This window comes from Bremia lactucae (genome assembly GCF_004359215.1).
Source record: "Bremia lactucae strain SF5 chromosome Unknown BlacSF5_NotPlaced_182_SHOA01000115.1_669280bp, whole genome shotgun sequence".
NCBI classification, from domain to species: Eukaryota; Oomycota; class Peronosporomycetes; order Peronosporales; family Peronosporaceae; genus Bremia; species Bremia lactucae.
Window position 1 is genome coordinate 52,344 of NW_027152195.1, and position 24,850 is coordinate 77,193.

The 24,850-nt window shown below is 47.8% G+C and overlaps 1 protein-coding gene across 1 annotated transcript; it reads left to right on the plus strand.

Annotated features, from left to right (window-relative positions):
* Positions 1-12,037: 12,037 nt before the first annotated feature.
* CCR75_001516 (uncharacterized protein) lies at positions 12,038-12,220 on the plus strand (the record flags this gene model as incomplete). Its single annotated transcript, XM_067959618.1, has 1 exon — positions 12,038-12,220. One exon carries the CDS (start codon positions 12,038-12,040, stop codon positions 12,218-12,220), a length of 183 nt encoding a protein of 60 aa, XP_067816169.1.
* Positions 12,221-24,850: the final 12,630 nt, after the last annotated feature.

The following is a 24,850-nucleotide window of genomic DNA, read 5'->3' on the forward strand; positions in this document are numbered from 1 at the left end:
GCGACCTTGAAGGCCAATTATTATACCTCGTTCTACTGTTGCCCCTATTTTAGCTTTGACTGTATAGAAGATCTGTTATCGCTGACTAATTTAACTCAGTTTTTTTGACCTCTGCAAATGTTAAGCATGGCATGCTGGCCTTTATCTACTGATTTATTTCTCCACTTGGTTTTGCTTCTGTTGACAGCTCTTCGCTTATTTTAGCAGCTCTCACCGATCGCTGCGCAAGCCTAAGGAAGGCACAAGCCACATTAAGATCAAAAGGACTACTGACTATATTAAATGTTTAAGAACCCTTACCCCAGTCACATAAAAAAATAAACAGATCTCGATCTGGTGGCAGCCACTCGTATTACTAATTAAAATCGGATTCAATGATATCGCCCACTTTAAATAGTAGAAGGGTTATATAATCCACAATGTGAATTGTACAATATTAAAGGTTGGTAAACGAAGTGTACCCTCTCCCATCAGACTATTACCTAGTGTCTACAGTAGCTCACATTTCCTCTTTGGGGTTGGATAACGAACAGCTAATCTAATTGCTGTGTTAACATCCCTTTTGTGTTATGACATCCAGACGTGGGTCACCGACCATTTCCTCCTTTCTTGAAGACGAGGAGCTTTCATCTGAGGAAGAGGGTGAGGAGCTTAAAGCTAGCATGCATTGCCGTGAATACGAGCCTCGTCAGGCTTCCTATAACGTGGTGTCGCGGATGCTTTCACCGCATTACATAGAACACCCGGCATGATGGCCAAGATATTTAAAAACCTACTTGATGAAGAGCTAGAACAAGCTATCCTCAGGGAGGAGCAAGATCATTGTCGGGCTGCAGCCTTTGCGAAAGCAAAGGCTCATAGAAAGCATAGATTCAAACCACATATTTGTTGAAGAGTGCCAGCAAAAGCTTTGTAATACTCGGTCACCGACCTCGTAAGAATTGATACAGCTTCTGCTTCTAGCATCAGATTATTCCTTTTTGTCTGTCTTGGCTATCAGCCACTGTAGCCCGCACATGTCGTAAGATATTTATTCGCGTTGCGAGAAATTCGCTGAACCTGTGTATTTATCGTAACAGGGCTGATATCAGCAAGCCGATCGGCTATATCTCACGCACCAAGCCCCAAACCACGTAGTGGTAGCGCTTAAGGAACGCGTGGGTGTGTGAGGCCGTTCACGTGGACATGTCCAATCTGGTGACAAGCACTCGTGTAGATAGATTTTCAGAGCGTACCCGTCAAAAGGGTATCTCTATTGGAGACGATTGCCACTGGCAGCCCGTGTTGCCTAAACAAGCGATCAATAAACAGCCTGCTGTACATCACCATTAATTGTATCTGGCACAGTCGCTAAATGAGCCATTTTGATCAAACGGTCAGCGAAGATCACGATGCCCGTATTACCGGCCGAATCTTTCGGAAGGCCAGACACAAAACCATACTGATAGAATCTTAACACTCAGTGGGTATGGGCAAACTAACAAGCGGTGCCGTTGCATCTGCCAAGGATTTAACTCGTATGCAAGATTTGCATGTGCGAACTTAAATGATTACCATTTAAAGAGTTTGGGCCACCAATAACTCTGGCTTACTGATCCGTAGGTCCTTTCTCGAACGAGATGACCACTAAAAGAGTATCATGGGCCTAATAGAGGATTCGATACTTTAGATTCTCAGCGTAAGGAACAAGATGCACGGGAAATCCGCGGCATCAGTCGAATAGAACAAAAACCCTTATCGATAGAATATCGATGTACGCTTGCTCTCAATCGAGCCGACAATTTAATATTCGAGTTTTAAAGCTCCTTGCTGCGAAGAGCGTATCGTAAAGCCACACACTGTTCATCCGTGGCATATGCCGAACGGATTGATCAGTCATCGGCGACGTGACGATTATGATATGAGCGAGCTCATAATCGGGGCGGCATGAAAACGCATCAGCCAAAGCATATTGCTTTCCTGGCTTATACTGTACTTCAAGGTTGTATTCGGCAAAGAAAGAAATCCACCGAGCCATTATCTGTAAGAGATGAGGTGATCTAGCCGCAGTGCGAAAAGACGCATGACCTGTAGAGATCACAACAGGCATAAGGCCAAGCAGATGTACTTTTAATGGACAAGAGCATTCTTCATCGCAAGTAGCTCTTTTTTGTGAACAGGGCAGTTCTTCTGCAGCCTCAAGCTGCTAGACTCGACCATCTTCATCTGTTTGTTACAAAGCGCTGCCTTGGCAAAATCAGATGCATCACAGAAGGAACTGAATGTCTGTTTAGGATCCGGTAAAATATTTAAAAAGCCTAATTATTCCTAGTAGGGCTTCCCACCCGTACTGAGTACCGCCGTTTTTCCGGACCGTACCAAATTCTGGCGTAAAGTGGGAAATTTCTCTTTCGAGCTTTGCGGGGGTTGCGTAATGGACACGCCAGACGCAAGTTTCTCGTTCTCCCGCACATATAACATCTATTACTGTTGCACATGTTCTGTTGTTCCATAGTTTGAATGTTCGCTTCTGCTTCCTCAGGGCTGAGGTCCATTATTTCAGATCTGTTAGACAATTCAGATGTGCTAGACGAGCTAGCATGATGCCGTGCGTACCGTAGCTTGCGCCATAAAATTGAACGGGCGTGCAGCAAAAATACCCATAGCCGCTTCAGATGAAACGGGAAGGATTCGAAAAATTCCGGTCTGGCAACGCCATCCATAAGAAGCGTACCACAAAGCTTCTGATAATGGGACACGGTGCTAGCCAAAATATGAGCATGCAACTCTTGGACATAGTCGGACATGTCTATCTACACTGACCGGAAGAGAAGAAGCGTGAACGTATACGATAAGCCTGATTAGAGGGGCAAACGCGCGAGACAATTGCTTTTTCAGATGGTCTAATTGGAAAAAGCGACGTCTTCAGACGTGTTTCATGTAGAAGCTCAATCTCTGGCTTGGCTATTCCCACCTCTATATACAAAAGAAGGAGAGTTTCTTTCTTTGGGCCCAGCACTCAAGAGAAGAGGTCGAGCCCTAAGTTCCTGGTCCGGGACTGGAATGTACTGAGTCGCCATGGATGCTGCTAAATGGTCGTGGACCTGCCTAGTCAGGATGCATAAAAGTGCAGAAAGGTATCTAGACACTCACTGAGTACCTCTGGGCCTTACGGCAGATTAAAATTTATTCGCTCATCCTGAACCAAGGTCTTAACGCAAAGCATGAGCCTTTAAAAGGTCAAGGATAGGTTCCATCCTCATATAGGAACGTCTATAAGGACGCAAGCGTAGATTGACTACAGGTGCTGCCAGATGTAGCGGAGCTACCTCGCTCCTTAAGTGTAAGTAAGACTTAGAATCGAAGAGTCACTAAGCTCTATGGAACTATTCATTAAAATTCAGAAGAGCCGTTTAAGCTTTTAAAGCTTGAGTCCTACTTAGTGATTCGTATAATGAATTGGCAACTAATACCATAGAGTATGCACCTTAGTAGTCTCTAACTCCTACTGATCACAGCGAGAAACCTCATGAAGGCACGGGACACTTTTAGCTTGAAAAGAGAGCAAAATTTTATATATTTGAAAGTAGAATCTTCATTTTAAGTTTCCTTTTATATTGGCTCTGCCACCAGATCCATATCTTGTGGCTGACGCGTGTATCGCACCATATGTAGCGGGCACGTCTTAATGCGGCCACGCTCTACTTAGACACACACCCTTGCGAAGCGAGGAAGCGGTTAGACCGGCTTCTCTTGCGTGCAGTGAGGTAGTTCTGGTGGGCGCCTTGGCGACCTCATTCAACGCACTAAGCGCTTTAGTAAAGTGTCGTCACAGGAGCGGTAACCCGGCTCCTCGTGCTCACTTACTAAGTAGAAAGTAGTTTTCAGACTGATTTATATTTAATCTCATTAAATATAAATATCTATTTTTACCAATCAAATATGTCATCGCTGTAGATAACACTAATATGTATTGCGAGCATATCTTTCTAGATACCTCGCGTAACGGATGACGCTAAGCATCATCCCTCCTAATGTGAATGCACCTATGTGCATCACATTCACAAGGGTTGGTCACAAATGTGAACCACACCCGAGTGGTGGGTCTAATTATTATATTTAAGTAATTGACCATCCCCTTAAGTACACCAAGTGTACTTAACGGGGACTATGTAACATTAGGGCAACTTTAGCCCGTTACACCATCCCCCCTTCAAGAATAAATTTACATTTAAAAAATTCCTCAAAGAGGAAGAAGGAACTGCGAGCTGCTTAACGCGCCGCTACTTCTCTTGTTCACTCTAGCGACCTGTGTTTTCATACACGGCGCCAAAGTTGTCACCGAAAAGGGGCACTTTTGTGGTTCGTGCGAAGACGCCCACTCAACCTCGCCCTAAGTGCACGGGCCGCGTTAACTCGCCGGCCAATACGTTAGTCGAAACGCCGACAGCTACTGCTGCTGTCGCATTAACGGGGCTTAAGGATCCATCCCACTTTAATAGTGAGGATATTGATCCGTCGCTCATTGTCGACTACAATGAGTCGAAACCGTTGCAGCATGAAGTCCAGACTTACTGACTTCCAACAATCCGTTGGAATCGGTAGCGGCTTCAGTGGCGCACTGCTGGATGGGTGCAGGCATAATGCGCTGACACTGTTCGCAAGAGCAAATATAGTTGGCCACCCATCTATATAGGTGTGGTTACCAAAATTTCTGTGACACTCGTAAGAATGTCTTTTTTCACGGCCCAGATGCCCATTAGATGGCGCATCATGGACCTCGTGAAGGATCATCAGCTTCACACTTTTCAATTTGCTGTGGTACGAACCCAGCGATTTGAAACCAGCTTTCTGAACCAAGCGTTTAAACTTACGAGTGCGTATGAGTGGCGGCGACGGCTCCTCTCGGGCCGGCCGCCCCCCCCCCGGGCCACCCGACCCCCCGGACGGGCCCCCCACTTCAGCCTTAGCCGCTCCAAGTCCACCAGAGCAGGCGGCAACGGCGAACCGACTTGGGGAGGTAGAAGACACGACAACGGAAGAGAGTTTGGACTCCACCCCAAACCCTAGCGCAGGTGCGATACTGCCCACGGCATGGACATCTGAGGAAGCAGCTCGACGTCTGCAAGTGCGCGCAGAACAGGATGAAGAGGCAGCAGCTGCAGAGTCGCAGATGAAGCGGCTTTATCAGATAGCGACGAGTGATTATCCTCTCCACGAGGACACGGCGTTGCGGCCGATGTTGGAGGAGGAGCGCGAGGCTCTAACAGCTTATGTGAAGAGGCGTTTGGAGCTTCCTGCCCCCCCCTACGTTCCTTGTGTGCACCACACCTGGCCTACAGAGAGCAGCAATGATGGCATATCACCATTTCAACGTGGAAGGGGTGCTAATAGCAGATCTCTCCGCCAGACTTCGACTGGGTAAATCTATCCCACGAAGGTCACTGGTACGCGAGCTAGTAGAGGCTAACGCATGCGCTGATGCTACTAAGAAGGTGATGGAGCAGTTTACTCGAGCAGCGCAACGCGTGGTGTTTGACGGGCAGCACACTCTTACCTTCACGTTAATGTCTAAGCGGGCGGCGAATGATCTGGCGAACAAGGAATTTAAATTGAGAGAATGTATTATCAAGCTGCAAAGCGCGGAGAATAACATCGACGGTACCCGATCCTCCCCGCAAGTGGCCAGACACTATGCCGTCCGAATCCTGGGCACAGAAGGATTGGGTCCGATTCTTCTCCGAACCGTCTTTAGCCAAATTGCGGGCGAATATATTCTGGATATTCGACACCCTGGGGTACAAGGCTTAAAGGAGCATGACAATAAATACTGGACGGTCATTTTCTCCTCGATGGAATGCCCGGAACTTCTGTTTAATGTCACTTCACTAAAAATTGGGGAGCAGACAATAATGCTACATCACTTTCAACGACTGGCAACAGCTCCGTGTCGTACTTGTTATTACCTCCAACACACCGCGAAGTGTAGGGTGCCAGAGGAACGTATTGAGGAATTGCGGGCGTCGAGACAACGAATATACGTCGGCACGGTACCTGATCACACAGTACCGTATTTTGACAACTGCACGACAGTGGAAGATCTGGACCTAGCGCTGACAGCATGGACGGGTGGACTTGTGGATCTTTTCACCGGTGACGGAGGACGAGTGCTTGAGCCAGTTGAACTGCCAGAACGACATGATCAACGACACAGGAATGCACCCGGAGGAAACCAAAGCGAACATGTGCAACCGGATGAAACTGGATAGACTGTCATACGGCGCCAGCAGCGCCAACCTTCACAGAGGCAGAAGCAACCATCTCGCAGCACCAAAGGTCGGGGCCTCAGAAATGGGCGATGCCATACACCGTCAACACAGACATCTCAACCACGTCAGTTCGGGCTGCCGCAGCAGCATGGTGCGCAGCAGGCGCATCACGGGGGAGCTGGGTTAGGTACGCGGAGTGGATTAACGGTACTTCCACCTATCGCCACGGAGTCACAAGTAGCTGTGGGGCGCTCAGGTACTGGTTTAGTGCCGAGCACAAGCTCTGTTGACGAAGGGAGACGGCGGGAAAATGCTCAAGGTTTGAAACCGCAAACTCATGGATTTATGATCCATCGTAGCATATATGCGGAATTGGAAGACAGCTCCGAAGATGAAGACGATTACTAGGATGTCCAGTCCTTTCCGACGCAACAGGCAGATATACAACAAGATGGAGCTACGCAGGAGTCGTCGTTGGAGGATCGGAATGACGTAGATATGGATGCCGCTAATGAAGAATTAGTCATGCCCAGTCAGCAAGTTCTTACTCTACACGAAGAATTGGAGATACAGGAGCCGACTGGGTCTGACGCAGTCATGTATGGCCCTCCATTCGAGTTGGGTCCGACACCCGTCACCAACTGGGTACAGCTAAATCCAAACGATCTTACTAGCATGGAAGTGGATGATATCGAAATGGACACATCTATTAGGTCGGACGACGCGGCCCTGAATAAGGACACCGGGGAGGGCTTCGAGATCACCAGGGTCCAAGATCCCAGTTCTCCGCCCAGGCAGGTATCTGACTGGATCGGCAGCCTGCACGGCACGCCAGTCAATGTTCCATCCAACGGTCAATGCCTACTTTATGCCTTCTTCACGGCTACTACAAACTAGCTCGCGAACCCATTTAAACCGTCTGCGGATCAAACTCGGGCTATTAACAACATCAAGCATCAGGCCACAGATATCGTACTGGCGAATCTAAGATATGATGTTCAGCTAAAGCTCATGGATCCGTACTTAGAACTGGAGAGAATGTATCCACATGCGGTGACCCCAGCAACGACTGCTGCCGCGACTGCGGCATTGTACGCACATTTTGCGGTCACACGTGCTCAGTGCGTTAGCAAATCAGTCTCAAGCACCTTGTGGGCAGGCTCCATTCTTCTCAGGGCACTCGCCGTGTATATACGGAAGCCGATTTATGTGTGGGAAGTTGACAAGACTTCCGCGGCCCATGCGCAGCAATTTTCATATCAAACGTTCACGATGCCAAACGGTGATGCACATGAGACAGGTGTAGTGACGGCACTTGTTGACGAGCAAGTCAATAACGTCCTGGAAGCCTGTTATAATCATAAGGTTCTTCCCCTTATGTAACTGCTAAATCATGCAGAAGGGCACTTAAATACCGGGTCCAGTATGGGCAACAATTCCTAGACTGGAATGCGTTGCCAGGGCCGGGCATGCGGGCCAGACTAGATAAGGTACACCAGCACGTCGGTCTCCCGGTGCTTAACGCGAGTCACTATGATGAGGAGCCATTAGCGGATATCGCATAGGGGGAGGAAGTTCCCATTTTGGAGGAGCTGGGTCTCGACGTCTACGCAAGTGGCTCACAGGACACCGGTATCTCTGCAGAGGAATACAACACTCCTGTGCTGAGATTCGTCGGCCGTGGCAAGCCAATTCACGCTAGAATTTACGAGCGCATACTCGGAACCGCAGAGGTAGACCAGCTATCAATTTCCGACAGGCGTATTCCACAACGACTACGGAAACTTAACCAGGAGGCGTTTCAAGAATGGAAGAGGAAATATGGAGAAACATTTGCTCTACCAAACCAACATGGCGAGAACGGTACATTTACCGATTATTTTGAATGGATGGTGGAAAATCCAGCCGCGCTTCGCCATGCATTCAAGTTTTTCCCCTACCCANCCCCTACCCAGAGATTGTGGCGCAACAATGCCCGAACGAATGGTTACTTAAGTGGGGCGAGGCGGAAGTATTCAGCCATCAGATTCGGATCCTCAGGCTTATAGCAGCCGATGGGGAGAGCGATGACAGGGCTAGATCGCTTTGTCAATCGTGGTTGGATGAGTGCGAAATGGAATCACCAGAGGATGCGTATAAGCACGCTGCTTCTGCTGATAATTGGCGAGACCTAGCACGGTATGTGGATTTCTCTCTCCTCAGGCCTAACTCACCTGAAATACCCGTACAACACTGGCTTCTGCTTCACATAATGCCTTTCGTGGTACGAGACTGGGGCAGCACTATCATGGCGAGGGCTCCTGGAGCCTCCCTTGGTATCTGGTACACACAGTACCCCTCCATAGTGGACCTGTGTGCTGCCATATTATGCACAGCCGATTGGAGTTCGGCTCAGCTATTACTTGTCGGGGAAGCACCTGGCACCACTGCAGCAGTGACGCGTCCAAATAATCGATCTGACGCGGTCGCAACCAGCGATAAATAAACGTGGCCCGGCCACGCATTCCCAGGAACGGATGGAGCTAACCTCTCTGGAAGATTTCTTCCCGGTACAGACCCAATTGGACCGGGCAACTACGCTCAGACGCGAGTTCGACATTTTCCGAGATACGAGACGCGCCGAACATAGGAGAAGAGAAGCAGTCGTAAATACTCATAGGCGGAAATATGATACTTCGCCACTACATGCAGATGAAAGGACAACTGGACTCTTAACACAAAATGTCCGAGGTTTTGGAAGATCCGACCAGGACCGCGACGACTGGCTTGCTTCATTCAAGTGCCAGCACAGCCATGGACAATTTGATGTGGTGTTCCTTCAGAAAACACATGTCATAGAGCAGGATATCCCAGAATTAACTCGGCTTCACGCAGCACAGTGGGGGTACCGAGTTGGTCAAGAAAGTCCGTTACTTTCGTATTGGGCATCTGCGTCGCTCAAGACTGGGGGAGTAGGCATGTTGATACATCCCCGGTCAAAATTTAGGGAGCTCCAACCGTGTGCCAAAGAACATTGGACGGACCAATTCATGGCACTGCAAGGCGAAGTTGACGGCCACATAGTGGTTTATGTAACGTCTATGCCCCAGTCGAGAAAGCTGCCAGAGAGGCCTTCTATTCGGGGCTGACCAGTATACAATTTCCATCGGAAGCACAACTCTATATTGGAGGTGACTTCAATTGTGCATTGCACTCAGTACACGACAGATCTTTCGCTTCTGCGCATGACTCGCCCGCACTTCGCAGGCTTTTGAAAAAATGGTGTTTGTTGGACTCCATACAGCAGTGCATGCCGGAAGCCTCAGAAGAAACATGCATCATGGATTTTCACAAGAATATACATGCGTACTCGTATTCGCTGCCAGGGCTCCGTCGTGCAACCAGTAGGCTCGATAGGGGGTATGTGAGTGATACGGCACGCTTATGGGCTACTTCCACGGAATTGGATACATTTGGACTAAGTGGAGATCATAAGGGGGTTATTACATCTTCGCAACGCGGAGAACCCGGTGCGCATCAAGAGAGAACCCCGGGTTTTAAAACTTAAACCCGGAGCTCTCATATTATAAATTATTGAAATAAAATTTATTGCTCCTAGACCAATTGTTTCAATATTTGTAATAGTATCTAATTGTGTAGTAAAACGTTTTAAAAAGGGTTTTACGTTTCTCAGTTCAGTTTTACGCGGCACATCGAGTGGACAAATATGTACGGGTCGAGCTAGCTTACTTCGAGTTCGAGCTGGAACGTAAAAATTACAATGCCGCGACTGCTGTCGATGCATGGGATAAACTGAAGCACAAAATTGTCCTCGGTATTCTCAGGCACAAGAAAGCAGCCAAGAAGAGCCTGAAAAAACGTATCGCAAAAAGCTGAAACGTTTGTATCGTAGATATGTTCAACAAATTAATCGAGAGGCTATTGCTGTACAGTCTGGACAGGAAGGAAGCGTTCAACTGCCGGCCAAAGCTTCCACTGATCTGCTGCACGTGATCTCGGAGTCGAAGAGAAACTGGTCACGGTCACGGCAACGCAAATTATTCAGGTCACATACGTGGAAAAGAGGGAAGACTACAAAGCAAATGTTTCAGCGCATCTCTTGTCGGTTTGTCACAACGTTATCCCCACCCTTCGCCCAGCGGAGGGCCACCCGCAACGGGGAGTCTTTGAAAAAGAAGAGACATTGGCTGATGCATGGAGTTCCATTCTGCAAGGTTCGGACTCTAGGGAAGGAAAGGAAATCGTGGTTGATTGGATGCAAGCTCAACCCACTGATGATGTTGGTGGTCTGGAAACATAGACACTCTTCACCACGGAAACTCTTACCTCTGCTTTCAAGGCGCGTAAGCACGGGAAGGCGTGTGGTCCAGATAGACTCGGTAACGATTGGTATATCCATTATTCACCGGAGCTCATACCTCTGACGCTCAAGCTTTTCCGACTCTGGTACAACGCCCACGTGTGTCTTATTTAAAAAGTTATTTCCTAAAAAATAAAAAAAATTTGTCACTTTTTAAAAAAATTTAATTTAAAAATTATCCCAAAAAATACAATAAGACAGCAACCTCCTTTTTGAAAACAGATGTATTCTGGCTCAAGAAGAAGGGCGACGGCAGTAACCCGCTCAACTACAGGCCCCTTTTACTTCTGAATACAGATTATAAGCTGTTTACATGAGTGAAAGCGACGGCGTTTAGGCGGACTCTCGACAGCCGAGTACACACTCATCAGCATGGATTCGTGCCTAACCGTGACATACATGCCGTACTTGACTACTTTATGGCAGCTCAAGCCACGGTACCTCATTCACCGGAACTACGTGATGCAGTCGTGTTGTTGCTTGACTTCGCGAAGGCTTATGATACGCTCGATAGGTAATTCCTCTATGCAGTGCTTAGCCGCCACGGGTATCCGCCTCACCTCGTGGAGGTTATCCGAATACTACATACCGGCACGAGTGGTCGGATCCTGGCCAACGGCTCGAGGTCGAGAAAAGTTTCTATCACACCGGGGCATACGACAAGGGTGCCCTTTGGCACCGATGCTTTTCACACTGGCATTAGAACCCCCTGTACCAACAAATAGATCGAGCCCCTGACCTAGAAGGCATCCGGATCTCTACAAATGCGATGAGAACTACCTTAAAGGTCGGTGGGTACGCGGATGACACGGCCCTTTACCTCAGCAACCCGTGTCAAATCACGAGAGCAACTCAGATTATGCATGCCCTCGGTGCTGCGTCCGGTCTCTTATTAAATGTATGCAAAACCATAGCCATCGCGCTACATCCGGACGGTTTGTCATCGGATATTAACTGGAAATGGCCGATACAGCTACAGCCTGATTCGTCCTTCGTGAGATACCTCGAATTACAGGTCGGCAGCAAGAACGGGGCCGAACACTCATGGACCATTGCGTTAGACCAATGAAGACTCGGGTTCGACTTGCCAGTCAGAAGACGCTCACGATAGAACAACGAGCGATGGTGGCGTCGGCGGTTATTCTGACGAAACTCCTATATATCGCAAGACACGCATGGCCAACCACACGAACGGTTCGACTAATGGAAAAGTACATTAAGAATTATGTATGGCATGGAGTTTTCGACAAATTACACCCAATGTACTACGTGATGACGGGAACGGTGGCCGGACTACGGCGAAAGGAAGGTGGACTTGCTGTCCCAAATTTACGCGCTGAGCTATTGGCATTATCTGCGGTCACAATGTCACGCTGGGGCTCTTCAGCTACAAAGACAAGCTTACTTATTGGCGAAGTATTACTCCACAATGGCAGGAAGCACGAATGTGCAGCGCAGAAGCTCACGATGGGATGAACAGGAAGAAGAGTTACGGGTTTCACAGCTGGCAGCACGCTCTGGGCAGCAGGGCGATGTGTGCTGGGGGAACATGGGGGGTCAGGCCATCACGGCGAGCATGCAGCTCAGGTCGCCAGATTATATTCGCACATAGAGAAGCAGGTACCCACGAGTCTTTTAAGTGATGACACCTCATGTGAAATCGATCTCACAACAATGCTGGGATCTGAGCTCTTGACAATCAGAAATTATTTCGCAACTCATTATGAATCGGTACAAATCGTGTGGCTACCATATTTGAACCTGAATAACTTCGTTGTTCACGCCTACTGGAGTGATTAAACCGGGCACTGAGATGAAAGTGATGTGGGGCCGAGGCATCGTGGGGAATATTCTCGGTTGGCACAAGACTAGTAGGACAAAGCTGACTTTTACGGCGAAGGACTCACGCTTTCTGTCAGCTTTACAACCGCTAATAGTCGCACTCATTGCGAATTTTCCCGAGATATTATATAATCGTGAACAGGCCACCGTCATCCCTGTCACAACGAAGCCACCGGACACGCCTTTCGAGGTCCACACACGTCCATCCACCACTAGTGATGGTACCGTGAATCTCTCAGTTTTCACAGAACCTGGCCAGGTCTCTTACACGTTCGTAGTGGGCACATGGCAGGAGGCGAGCATTCTCCTCCAACAGTGGGCAGGGCAACAGTGCCGAATCGAGAAGGTTGGTCCACATTCGGCCCTGCACAGATTCGTTGACCTGAGGCGACGGAAAGGAGAGAAACCACATACACGCCAATACTACAAAGACGTGGTGCGCGCGAGTGAACGCAGAATCGGACTCCAGGAAGTGGCCAACCGAAAGGATGCGTGGGCTGCGGACAATTCGCACATCGCGGAGGGTCTGGGAGCCGTGGATTGGAAAGACATCCGCACCATTACAGGTGCTACGGTATGGGCGACCCAGTTATTATACCGCATAAAGATGAGGGTGTACTCTACGTGGGATACCGCTCGAACAGTAGTCGGCTGGCCACTGCCAGAGTGTCGAGATCTCGGGATCACCAAGGCGAATATATGGTGGAGCTGTCGAGCAGTGAGGCCACTATGGAGGGGGTTTCTGGGGAAGTGGATAGACCTCGGATTGCAACTGGAGGCTAATGATCCCCGTTCCATATTTAGTTTCAGGTTGCAAATGGTGCCAACTGGAATTTGGCAGGTGCTGCAGCAACTTTATGAAAACTTGCCAGAGGCACAGAATGAGGAGATATATAGCTGGTGCTATGACACCTTAAACGAGCACTGGCGACTGGAAGTTTTGCAAACGCTTTAGGCCGTATGGAACCGACGATGCAGAATCAAGGACGCGACGCTGTACAACTCGCTATGTCGTGCAATAGCCCTTCTTCGTGGTCGACTACACCAAGGGCGGCTTACGTTACGAGAATTCGTACTGACGAGACGACAAGATGAGGCGGTCTGTCGTGCGGCATGGGTCGTTCATGCGGCTTTTGATGGCACTTCTGAGAGGCTTACGGAGGAGCTCCGTTGTAGGGATGACAGAGGGTACAGAATACTATTCTTTGATGGGGGTGCGCGAGGGAATCCGGGTCCCGAATCCATCATTGTTGTGAGCGGAATGGCCTCCAATCTGCCAGCTATTATATGGATGGGCAGCGTATCGCTCGCTGCCTCCGCCACAACCAACAACGTGGCTGAGTACAAGGGTCTCCTGTTTGGTCTCAGGAAAGCCCAGGCCTATAATCTGGATGGTCTTCACGTGGTCGGAGACAGTAATCATATTGGGGCACATGAGGAGAAAGCCGCCGAAAGCACGGCATTTGCAAGACCTATCAAGACAATGCAGGATAATCGCAGATCGGTTGAATGTGGCCACATGGCAACATCATCTTCGCCATTTCAATAAAATGGCGGATGCTCTGGCTAACATAGCTATGGACTCGAAGAAGAGCACACAAATCATCCAAGCGGACGTGAAGCGGCTCCCCCCACGGTGGAAAAGCGTCACGGAGGCACTAAGAGGGGACTTAGGTCACTGGATCGACATGAATGGGACAGCGCATGTTGATAGGGTGCGCGGTGAAGCTGGATAACAGTAAGTCACGCCGTTGTAGTGTGCATGTGGTAGCATGTAGCAATACGTAGCTACCAAAGCGACGAAGGATGTGTAGCCCTTAGTCGGACGGACATTTTCGGGTCGTTAGAATAATTAAATGACTGTAATGTAACCAAAAAAAAGATCATTTGCTTCAGATCTGTGTCATGAGGCACATAGATTCTGAAGGGATCACAAGGTGCAAGCTGATGCCATAACAGGCCATCGCTGTAGCTAAAGCGATTTAGCTTAGCTTTCAGGTGCGACGGAAGGGTTACCTTTCGGCCGCCGAAGTGACCCAACAGCAGGTGACAATGGTCGTCCTGACTGTAGCTCTCTTTTATTTCAGAGGCTAATTAGCTGGTCACGTGATATGCCTTCAAGGCTGCCAACGTTGACAGCTGAATTGTGCTTTAGCACTAGACACATTTTCCTGGTGTCTTACCTCGCAGTCTGGTCTGCGCGATAAAGCGTCAGCCAAGACATTCGACTTACTCGGTTTGTATTCAACTTTGAAATTAAATTCAGAGAAGAATGTAAGCCATCTTGCCATTCTAGGCGAGAGGTGCGGTGAGTTTATTACGGTCTGCAGTGATGCGTGATCCGTATACATCACAAATGGTTCGGTGCCCGATAGGTGCACACGAAACTTGACAAGGGCATACTTATTGCGAGTAGCTCTTTTGTCATGCATAGGGTAATTTAATTCCGCGGCTTTTACAAGCCGGGACTGACAAGAGATGACGCGGTCAACCCGTCGTCATCCTTCTGCATGAGCTCGCTGCCGATTGCAAAATAACTTGCATCGCAGACGACGCTAAAGGGCTTATCCGCGTTTGGCAATGCCAAGACCGGTGCCTCTACAAGAGATTGCTTCACTGATGTAAATTTATCTTCTTGTTCTTTTGACCAAACCCATTCTGGGTCCTTTTTAAAGAGGTCAGATAATGGTTTAATTTGCTCAGCATAGTTATTGCTATATTTATGCAAATAATTAGCGAGCCCTAGGTGTTGGCGCAAGTCCTTCACATGCCGTGCGATTGCCCATTCCTCTACCGATTTTACCTTGTCTGGGTCTGCTCGTACACCATGTGTACCTACGATGCAGCCCAGCACAGGTATCTCAGGGACCCCTATGACGCACTTTTGCAAGTTGACGTACAATTGGGCGTCCTTTAAAGTCTGCAACACAGCGTCTAAATGACGCTTGTGCGACTCTATTGCGCTCAGCCCGTCCTCGGCCCTACTATGCACGAATACATCGTCAAAGTAATGAGGCGCGTAGGCACGGTGCTGACGCATCACGTGAGCCACCACTCGGTTGAATGTCGCTGGTGCGTTTTTCAAACCTTGGGGCATCACAAGCCACTCCCAAAGCATACCGCTTGGGGTGCTTACTGCCGTTTTGGCTACATCGGACTCTCTCATGAGTACCTGATAGTAGCCATCTTTTAAATCCAACGCAGTTGACTTTCCCATGTAGTTTAACAAAACATATTTTCGCGGGATTAGCGTTTGAGCCGGAATGGTTCCCGTGTTCAGCTTATTGTATGCATGAACCACGGGTTATCCACCTGTGGCTTTACGCACACAAACCGTCGGGCTGCAGTGAGGCTATTTGCTCTCACGCACATGTCCCGCCTTGGCTCGCTTGTCGAAGAACTCATCGATATAATCGACTTGTTCTTTCGGCAACGGCCATTGCCTGGTCACACAATACTTGGTGCCAGGTTCGAGGTCTATCTCGTGCCCGATGCCCCTATCTGCTGGTAGGCGGCTCGGCACTTCTTCTGGGAACACATCACGATGTTTCCACAGAACCTCAAAGAACGGACTGTCTCTCAAGGCATCCCAGCCTTGAGCAGCGTACCGCTTCTTTTTGTCCGTTTCTAGGACGCTCTCGTCCATTGTGGACGACGAGCAGCAGTCCACCAAGTTCTCTTCTGGAACTGGTGCGACTATTTCGTGGATCTTTCCTTCCTTTAATTCGGCAAGGAACAGATCCCACGACATCTCCGGGAGATTTACTATCTCCTCGGCAGATTTAAAGACTTGCCGGAGCACCTCAACTGAGGATGCCTCCGCAATTTCGTCTTTGACGGCCTCGAACACCTCGTTCGAAGGCCCGTCCTCTTTATTAGAGACTGATCCAAAGGTCACTCGTTTAGACGTGCCTTTGATCGTCCTAATCTGTCGGGTACTCGTTCTTCGAGTCACCACGACCTTTTTCTGGGAAGCGGGTGCCGTTGCACTCCTGGCTAACGCACCCCTTCCAACCGCACCAGGCTCTAGGCACTGTGCCGGTTTATGCGACGCATGACTTCCTGTCAGCTCGCCGTCTACTGCCACAGGCTCTCGGCTCTGTGCAGGACATTCGGACGCATGACTATTTGTAATCGTCCTTTTCTTTACCTCAGTCTCCACGAGCTGGGTAGGAATTGTGAAGCTTGACATCCCGTCAACGCACCCTCGGCTGTGTTCGACACGACATCAGTTGCATACGCCTCTCGCAGGAGCACATCTTTTCCAGTGTCCTGCATAGAGTTCGCAACTGTGCGTGTACGCCAGTCTATCCATGGCTGGTGTTTTTCCAACCATGGCATGACTAGGATGAGATCATACGGACTCTCCATACCTAGCACTATGAACTTCTTTTTACAAAAGAAGTCACTAAAGCTGAAGGCGAGTTCTACCTGAACTCCCTCAGAATTAACAAGCGCGCCGTTCTCTTCCTTAGAGTCGCGAGTTTCACAAAATTTTGTGATGCATCTGAATTCACTAGGAGGGTCATCACCTCGTACTTGAGCGCTATAGACCAGCAGGGTTGAGGTCCGAAATTTCGAGACCTCAGGGACTGTGCTACCCATTTGTTTGACAACTCTGAGCTCAGGGGTAGCTTCAAAGTCCGCGTCAGCAGGGCATCCTGCCTCTACTGCGCACCCGCATTTCCCGACCTCTCAGTGGTCGATGCAGAACTCATGCGTCTCGCGCGCTGGCTCTGCCCAACTCCATGGGAGTAGCATCTGACCACTCGGCCGACGGCTTATACCAAGCTGTCGCCGAGGCACTGTTGAAGGATTGCTTCTCAACTAAGGCAATTTGGATTGCCTCTTCCATCGTTGACGGCACGTTTCTAAAATAGGGCCTGTAGCGATGAGCCATGCCGTAGTCCGTTGATTAACGTGAGCACCATAATGTGCTCCGAAATTGGACCTGCGGTAATAGATGCCGACAGCGACAGCATCTCCTGCACATACTCTTCCAGAGATCGCTTTGCCTGTCACGCTCCAAAAAGGGGCGCCTGAAGCAATACCTCGTTGTTCGGCGGCTGGTACATGGCGCGAATCTTTTCCTTAAAGATCGCCCATGTAGGGAAAGCCTTTCTGTCCGCCATAAGCGCCGAGTAAGCCCACTCTGAGGCCTTACCGCGCAGATGCGACATGGCGTACGACAACATCCGGCTGTCGTCCTCGATGAACTGGGCGACACCGCATTGCTCCACGGCTAAGAGTCAGTGGACAATCGTGTGCGCCGCAGTTCCATCGAACTTGGGAGGGTCCATCCGAATGGGCCTCGGCTGATGCGGCCGGGCAGAGAGCATGTCAACAGTCCTGTTGAGAGCCTCGTCCGAGCCTGCTCATGCCTCAGCTCATCCTTAGTTTGAGTGACGGACTCCGCCGCAGCATCGCTCTATGCCTCGGCAGCGGCGCTCGCTGTCCTAGCACAAATGCTGTCCTACACAAATGCCTCAAATTGCTCCAACTGGGCAACATGTTGCTCAGAAGGACTTCCCAGGAGCCTGGCCAGGGCTTGTTTACCAAGTCCCTGCGCCATGTCATTAAATATAAATATCTTTTTTTACCAATCAAATATGTCATCAGTGTAGATAACACTAATATGTATTGCGAGCGTATCTTTCTAGATACCTCGCGTAACGGATGACGCTAAGCGTCATCCCTCCTAATGTGAATGCACCTATGTGCATCACATACACAAGGGTTGGTCTCAAATGTGAACCACACCGGAGGGTGGGTCTAATTATTTTATTTAAGTGATTGACCATCCCCTTAAGCACACCAAGTGTACTTATCGGGGACTGTGTAACATTAGGGCAACTTTAGCCCGTTACACCATAAAATTTGGTACATATATTAATTAAACCCTTGGTCCATACTAGTCCACCTTAACGATTAGCAACTGAAGTGTTATCCGTTACACTGAACTCGTGACATAATATGCTACTTTTGACAGCAACCAATATAGTGATATTGCAAATGAACACTTTCAACTTAGTGAATGTTCTTATTGGTTTTACTCCAACAATGACATGTCGCACAGCACAGAACCAAAATAGGCACTTAGTAAAATACTATGACCAAGCTCGTTCGAGAATCTTAATGAAGTTCGTTCTTTGAAACCAAAACTGGAGAATCCGCCACATCAGAGAAACGCTGAATATTCTGCTGCTGAAATAGTAGATACTGGATAAAGCATATTTCTGGGAGGTATAAGGGAATCGTATTTAAAGCCAAAAGCAACTTAATAGATAAAGTTGGAGCCATGCCTGATGACAGTACTCAAGCGCGAGTAGTCGAGTGATTAAAAAAAGAGAGCTTGGGAGGAATACGGGAAATTTGAAGATTTCTTAAAACATCGTAAATCCACAACAGTTGATACTGAATCCAGCTGTTTTGAAATTTGTACGATCTATAATAATACTATAAACGAGTTTAATTGGCTATTAGCACTGCAAGTCTTTTTCTATTTATCAAAAGTAGAGATTTCGAAATAGAGGCAGCAACGCTTCGAAAATAGCTTAGACTGATGTAATGAGATATGTCAGATGAATAGATACGCTTGATCTACAATTAAAATGCGTTGACAGATTTGCATCAGCTCGTAAGAGATATTATAGCTTCTGCTATCAAACGAAAGCTGAAAATATGAAAAATGTGAGCTACGATACTAAGTTATTTGTGTGGTCATTCTAAAATGCATTTGAAAATAAAGTTGTGACCAAATGTTACAAAATTGACACGACGAGGCAAAGCGGCTATACTATAAGTACAAAGCGATTTTAAAGCAGCTGAACGGATTTAGTCGATCGCTAAGATCAGCTGAAAAAGCTAATCAATCAGCAATTATAATTATTTACGAAGGCTGCTTTAATAGCAACGTCAAGCAATACACTGATAGTAGTAGGAAGATTATTGACAGCATCAAGCCGTGATGATGCCTGTCTCTTGTTCATCAGATGGCCAAATGATGAACGTCTTGGAGCGTCCCCAAACCTGTGGATGTCCTACGAGTGAGTGCGATGGCTCACTTCTGGGTCGGTCGTTAGCATGACTGCACAAGACCTCAGTGTGGATACCCAACACACTGTGGAGTTATATCCCGACCGATATGCACAAGCACAGGCAGCGTCGATGTTCGACCACGCGAATAAGTTGAGTGGTACGTAACAAGGATGCTTGCTTGGAAAGCAACATCCAAGAAAGTTTGAAACGCCTGTATTTAATAGGCAGCGCAAAATTCCTAGATCGACTCTCCATACTCCCCAAATAAAATTAAGGAATAAGTTCCTAAGAATCTGTGGGAATAAGTTCCGGAAACCTGTGGTCAAAGATTCCCAGGTACCTTTAGAAATAAGTTTTAAAGAGGAAATTGAGACAATAAACGTCTTAGTCAATAATGGATCAAGTGTAGGTGCTTATACACTTGATCTAGTAGCGCCTCCGAAATTAACTTCGGAGATAACTCGATTGCCAACGCTAGAAACCGAAACGGTTCTTGCGTGATCTGCATAGTGGCAAAGTCAAGCAGATATACGTACTTGTCATGAGAACTACGAGGCCGATATTCGGTCGACAATAGTATTTCCTGATAACGAATGGGTTCTCAACATCTCATCGATGGACGAAAGTGTACTCGATGAGAAGACTCGGATTGCGTATTCTTTGTCCCAATCCTGGGAGTCATTGAAGACAAACCCTTTATATAGAAATTTAATAGAATTTAATGATGTCTTCCCCGAATCAGTACCGTGCCTTGCCTCAGGATAAAGGCACTTGACATGAAATCGACCAAATTACAGGTTTGAAATCTGTGTTATGAAGCAATGGCCATTGCCTCGTGAATAAGTAATAGCGATCGACAAATTCTTTGCCGAACACTTAGCAGCGGGCCATGTGAGGGAATCAAATTCCTCACATAGATCTCCGACCTTCTGTGTGTGTAAAGAAACATGAGGATGGCGGATAGTGCATGCATTCAATCAACTAAACGCTGCTACCGTACCGGCTCAAACACCGATACCACGAAACGACGTAATCATTGATGGTATGTCAAAAAGTACTATCTTTTCGTCAATGGATCTGATGGATGAATTCTATCAGATGCTTATGCGTGAACAGGATACCCCGTTCACAGCAATAAGCACCCCAAGCGGAATGCTATAGGAGTGGTTAGTCATGTCACAGAGACTTAGTAATGCCCCTGCGACATTTAATAGATGTGTAACCAATCTGTTGAGATCGGTGTGGGGTTTTGCAACGAGCTATTTGACGTCTTCGTTTATAGCAGCGCCATGAATGTAATGTCGGACGTTGAAGTACATCGTACCCAGGTATGAAAGGTTCTTACACTTATGCGTGAGTACAAGTTGATATTCGCTGCAAGCGAAATACCACTTCTTGGGTGCATCGTGGGTAAACACGGTGTACGCTCTGATCCGGAAAAGATCAAGGCGATCACCGATCAGCCTGTTCCTGTCGATTTTTAACGGACTTTGAAAGTTCCTCGGCTTAGCGGCGTACCTGCACAAGTACTCACGCAATTATGCGAAATGACAGTACATCTTCGTTGAAGAAAAAAATAAATTGGTCATGGAACGCTGATTGTCAGCGTTCGTTCGAGAGTGTCAAGCAAAGCTTGATGTAATCGCCAATCCTGGCGATTGCGGACTAAAACCGACTTTTCTTGCGGTCTGAGACGCCAGCGATTTTGCAATCGGCTGTGCGTTAATGGAATAGGACAGACGGCGCAGAGCGCGTCGTCTGTTATCAATCGCGTCAGCTTGAACCAGCTGAACGCAAATATCCAGTGCATTTCAAGGAACCCCTTGCCATGTAATTTGAACTGGCTAATTCTCATAGCTATATCTTGGGAGATAGACTGTTTATTGTATATACGGACCATGGGTCTTTACCCACGGCCGTAAACAGTCCACGCCTCTCGCAAAGAATGGCGAGATAGTTGTCTTTCTTCGCGGGGTATAAATCCTCCGTGGAGTATAAACAAGACGACTTAATATCATCGCTGATGCCCTTTCGCGCCGGCCCGATTTTGAGCCAGCGCCGCAAATCAACAGGGAGCATCAGGCCACTGTTGCAACAATAAGTGTACCATCGTCAACATTACTCGAGGACGTTATAAGAGCTTATCAAGAAGATAAGACTCTTGAATGGTTAATGGATTGCTTTAGAAATCCATCCCAACAATCCTTGAAACAATTTTCGAAATTGTATTGATCCTCAGCAAATTGATAAACACACAATGGTTTATTGTATTATATAGCAATTGCTGGCGACACACCTCGTGTTGTCATCCCTACCCATTTTAGTAGCCTTTGCGCATAATAAATGAGTACCACGATTCACCAATAAGTAGTCGTTCTGGACGTGAGAAGACTTATCTCACGCCAAGTTGCGCCTTTTACTGGCCACGCCAGAATGAGTTCGTCCGCAAGTACCTACGTGCTTGCGAAATTTGTCAACGGGTAAATCTCAGTGCTTCATCCCGTGCCCCGTTACAGCCTCTGCCTGTTCCGGCAGAGTGTTGGCAGTCCGTATCTATGGACTTCGTCTTCGGATTCCCCGAAGACACCCACAAAAATAAAGGTATTCTTATTTTTGCTGACCATTTTAAAAAGATTGTATATATTACTGCCGTCCTGGAGTCGATCACAGCCATAGGCTGTGCTCGTGTCTTTAGTGACACGATATTTCAACTGCATGGGTCACCCCGGAAGCTGTTTTCAAATCGAGACTCTAGATTCACCGCGGAATTTTGGTAAACTGTGTCCAGATCACATGGAACACAGTTAAAAATGTCAACTTCTGATCATCCTGGAACAGATGGTCAGACGGAGTGTGCAAACCGTATTCTGGAAGAGATACTTCGCGAATACGTCCCGTCTTTAAGAGCTGAAACAAGTTCTTGCCGATGGTAAAATTTGCAATCCATCTGTCAGTACATGCTTCTACAGAGCATACACCGTTTTTCGTGAATGGCTTACGCCACCCTCGTATATCTACCCTGTTTGAGAGTAAGTCTTGTCTAATGGAGGGAAGTACTTGCTTGAGCAAAGAACCTTTTAGCTCTTGCTCATCATGCATTAGCCCTAAGGTCAATGCGAAGGATATTAATGTTGATTTAATTAACATTGAAGTGGCCAAATTCAGTAATAACAGCAATGCTATCACTGACTTAGACAACGATGCGGAAAGACTCAGCATTGAAAACAATACTATTAATGAGATTAATAATACTATCAAGAAAGAAGAGATTAATATCTCCGCAGTGTGAGCCGGTCGCACTGAAAAAGCAAATAAATCCGAGTCAGCAGGTGACTTCCTGCTGGCTAGAGAAGCAGTGGTCCGTTTCGTACAGGATTCCATCGCTGATGCGGTGGACCGACCGAATAGGAACTCTGACAAAAATGGAAGAGCAAACATACTTTCATTTTAAATTAATGACCTAGTCCTACTGTCTACGGTAAACCTCGTAAAGCACGTAGTGACGAATTGTAGGCAGTAATAAATTACTGCCCAGGTATATCGGCCCGTTTCGTGTATTACATCGCCAAGGAACTGCATACACGATCGAGCTGCCTCGTAGTAGTATGCGTACGCATTCCACACTTTGTGTTACAAATCCCCGCCCGTACCATCAGTACGAGGCTTCTTCCGATTCCGGATTGCACCGGAACGGTCAAGAGCATCAGCCAAAGCCTGATGGTTCCGAGCGAAAGCCTTATTGTCTCGGAACAGGGTCTGATTCTCTTTGAATCAAAAGATCCACTCTGTCCTCCAAAGAAGAAATATTCTGACGAGCTGTCAACAGCTCATTTTGAAGGGACCGATGTGTCCTTTTGTTCGCCAGTTGTTCAGTCGCAATCTGCGCACAACTTTTCAACTGGTCACAAGAAACATTATTGACCGCCACCGCTAACGAGCGGCGACGGAATCGCTCGTGATCAAGATTCTCCCTTAAATAGTAATTGGTGCGATCCAAATCACGGTGTTGAATCGAGCTCGTGAAACGAGGCGAACCCGATCTTTCCTCCCCCTCCACATTCACTGATGGATCCAGGTGGTGAGAAGAGCTTTCTTGTTGAAAGTTTCTTGAATCACCGTGAGGAAAAAGAGTTTCCAACGAGTTATCTCATTTGTTGGCGAGGGTATCCACCCTCGCATGATAGTTGGGAAACTCGTTCCCAACTGACGTTGGACGTCACGGGTCTCGTCTTGCAGTACGACGAGACCAATCTGCCTCGGCAGAAGGTCCATCGGAGAACTAGCTTCCCGCGCTCATAAGAATATTGGAGGTTCTCAATCCATTGACGCATCTCGTAATAGATAAGAGTCCTCCAATGAGGATCTTTGAGGATATATGCTTCCTTAGCGGCATGACCTGCACCCTTAAAACAGCATGGATATGAGTCCCCCCACGAGAGACAAGGAATCCCTGCCTCTCTTGACAAGCGGTGCAACTTATAGCGTGCAATGACTGCGGTCCGTTTCTCGAACCGTTCACGGAAACATTTAGCTTCTCAAGCCAGACCTCACGGCCTATGTTTTGTACATTCTGTACAAAGGCTGTCCAAGCTTGGAACAAGGTTTGACATCCTTTGCCCGTTTGCAAGTGTACCACCGATGCCGGTAAAAGGCATCGCTGAAGAATTCCGTTTCATCCTCACCAGGCTGTTGAAGCCTGGATGAGTCGAATAATGGAATCAGCAGCACGCTTCTTTTCGCGACCACTTAGTTCCTGGTGACGCGTACTAACGTCACCAGGGTGATCATCGCTCAAGTAGTCATCATCAGATGACTCCCCACCAAAGACGTCTGACGAGTCGAGTAACCTCGTCATCACCTCTTTATCTGTCAAGTTAGAACCCAAAGGTTAAACGGACTCGGCCCCGGGCGATCCGGCGGCCAATACAGTAGATACTGAGTCAGGCGATGCCGGTGACTTCGACCAGTCACTCAAATTGGTGTAGCACATGACTTGTCCCCCGTCACCTGCAATTTCCTCAACAGATGACATACCCCAGTCACCTCCAATAGGAGAAGGAGGTGACATATCCCCCGGAGTAGATGCATTAGCGTCTACTGAAACATTTGTCTTACTGACAGCTGCACTGAACCGTGCAGCTGCCAGCTTTGCGGCCTCACGGGCCATGCGCACAGATTTATTTGTCGGCCATGTTGATTTTGGTCAAATCAATTCATGAAAAATCTGTATTTTAATTAAAACCAATAATGCAAAAGTTAAAGGAAAAGACATAATAGTATATCCTGTCACGCTACATCAGTCACTATAGTAAGTGTTGGTTGGGGGGGTGATGTAACGGGGTGTCCCGTTACCTAAAAAATA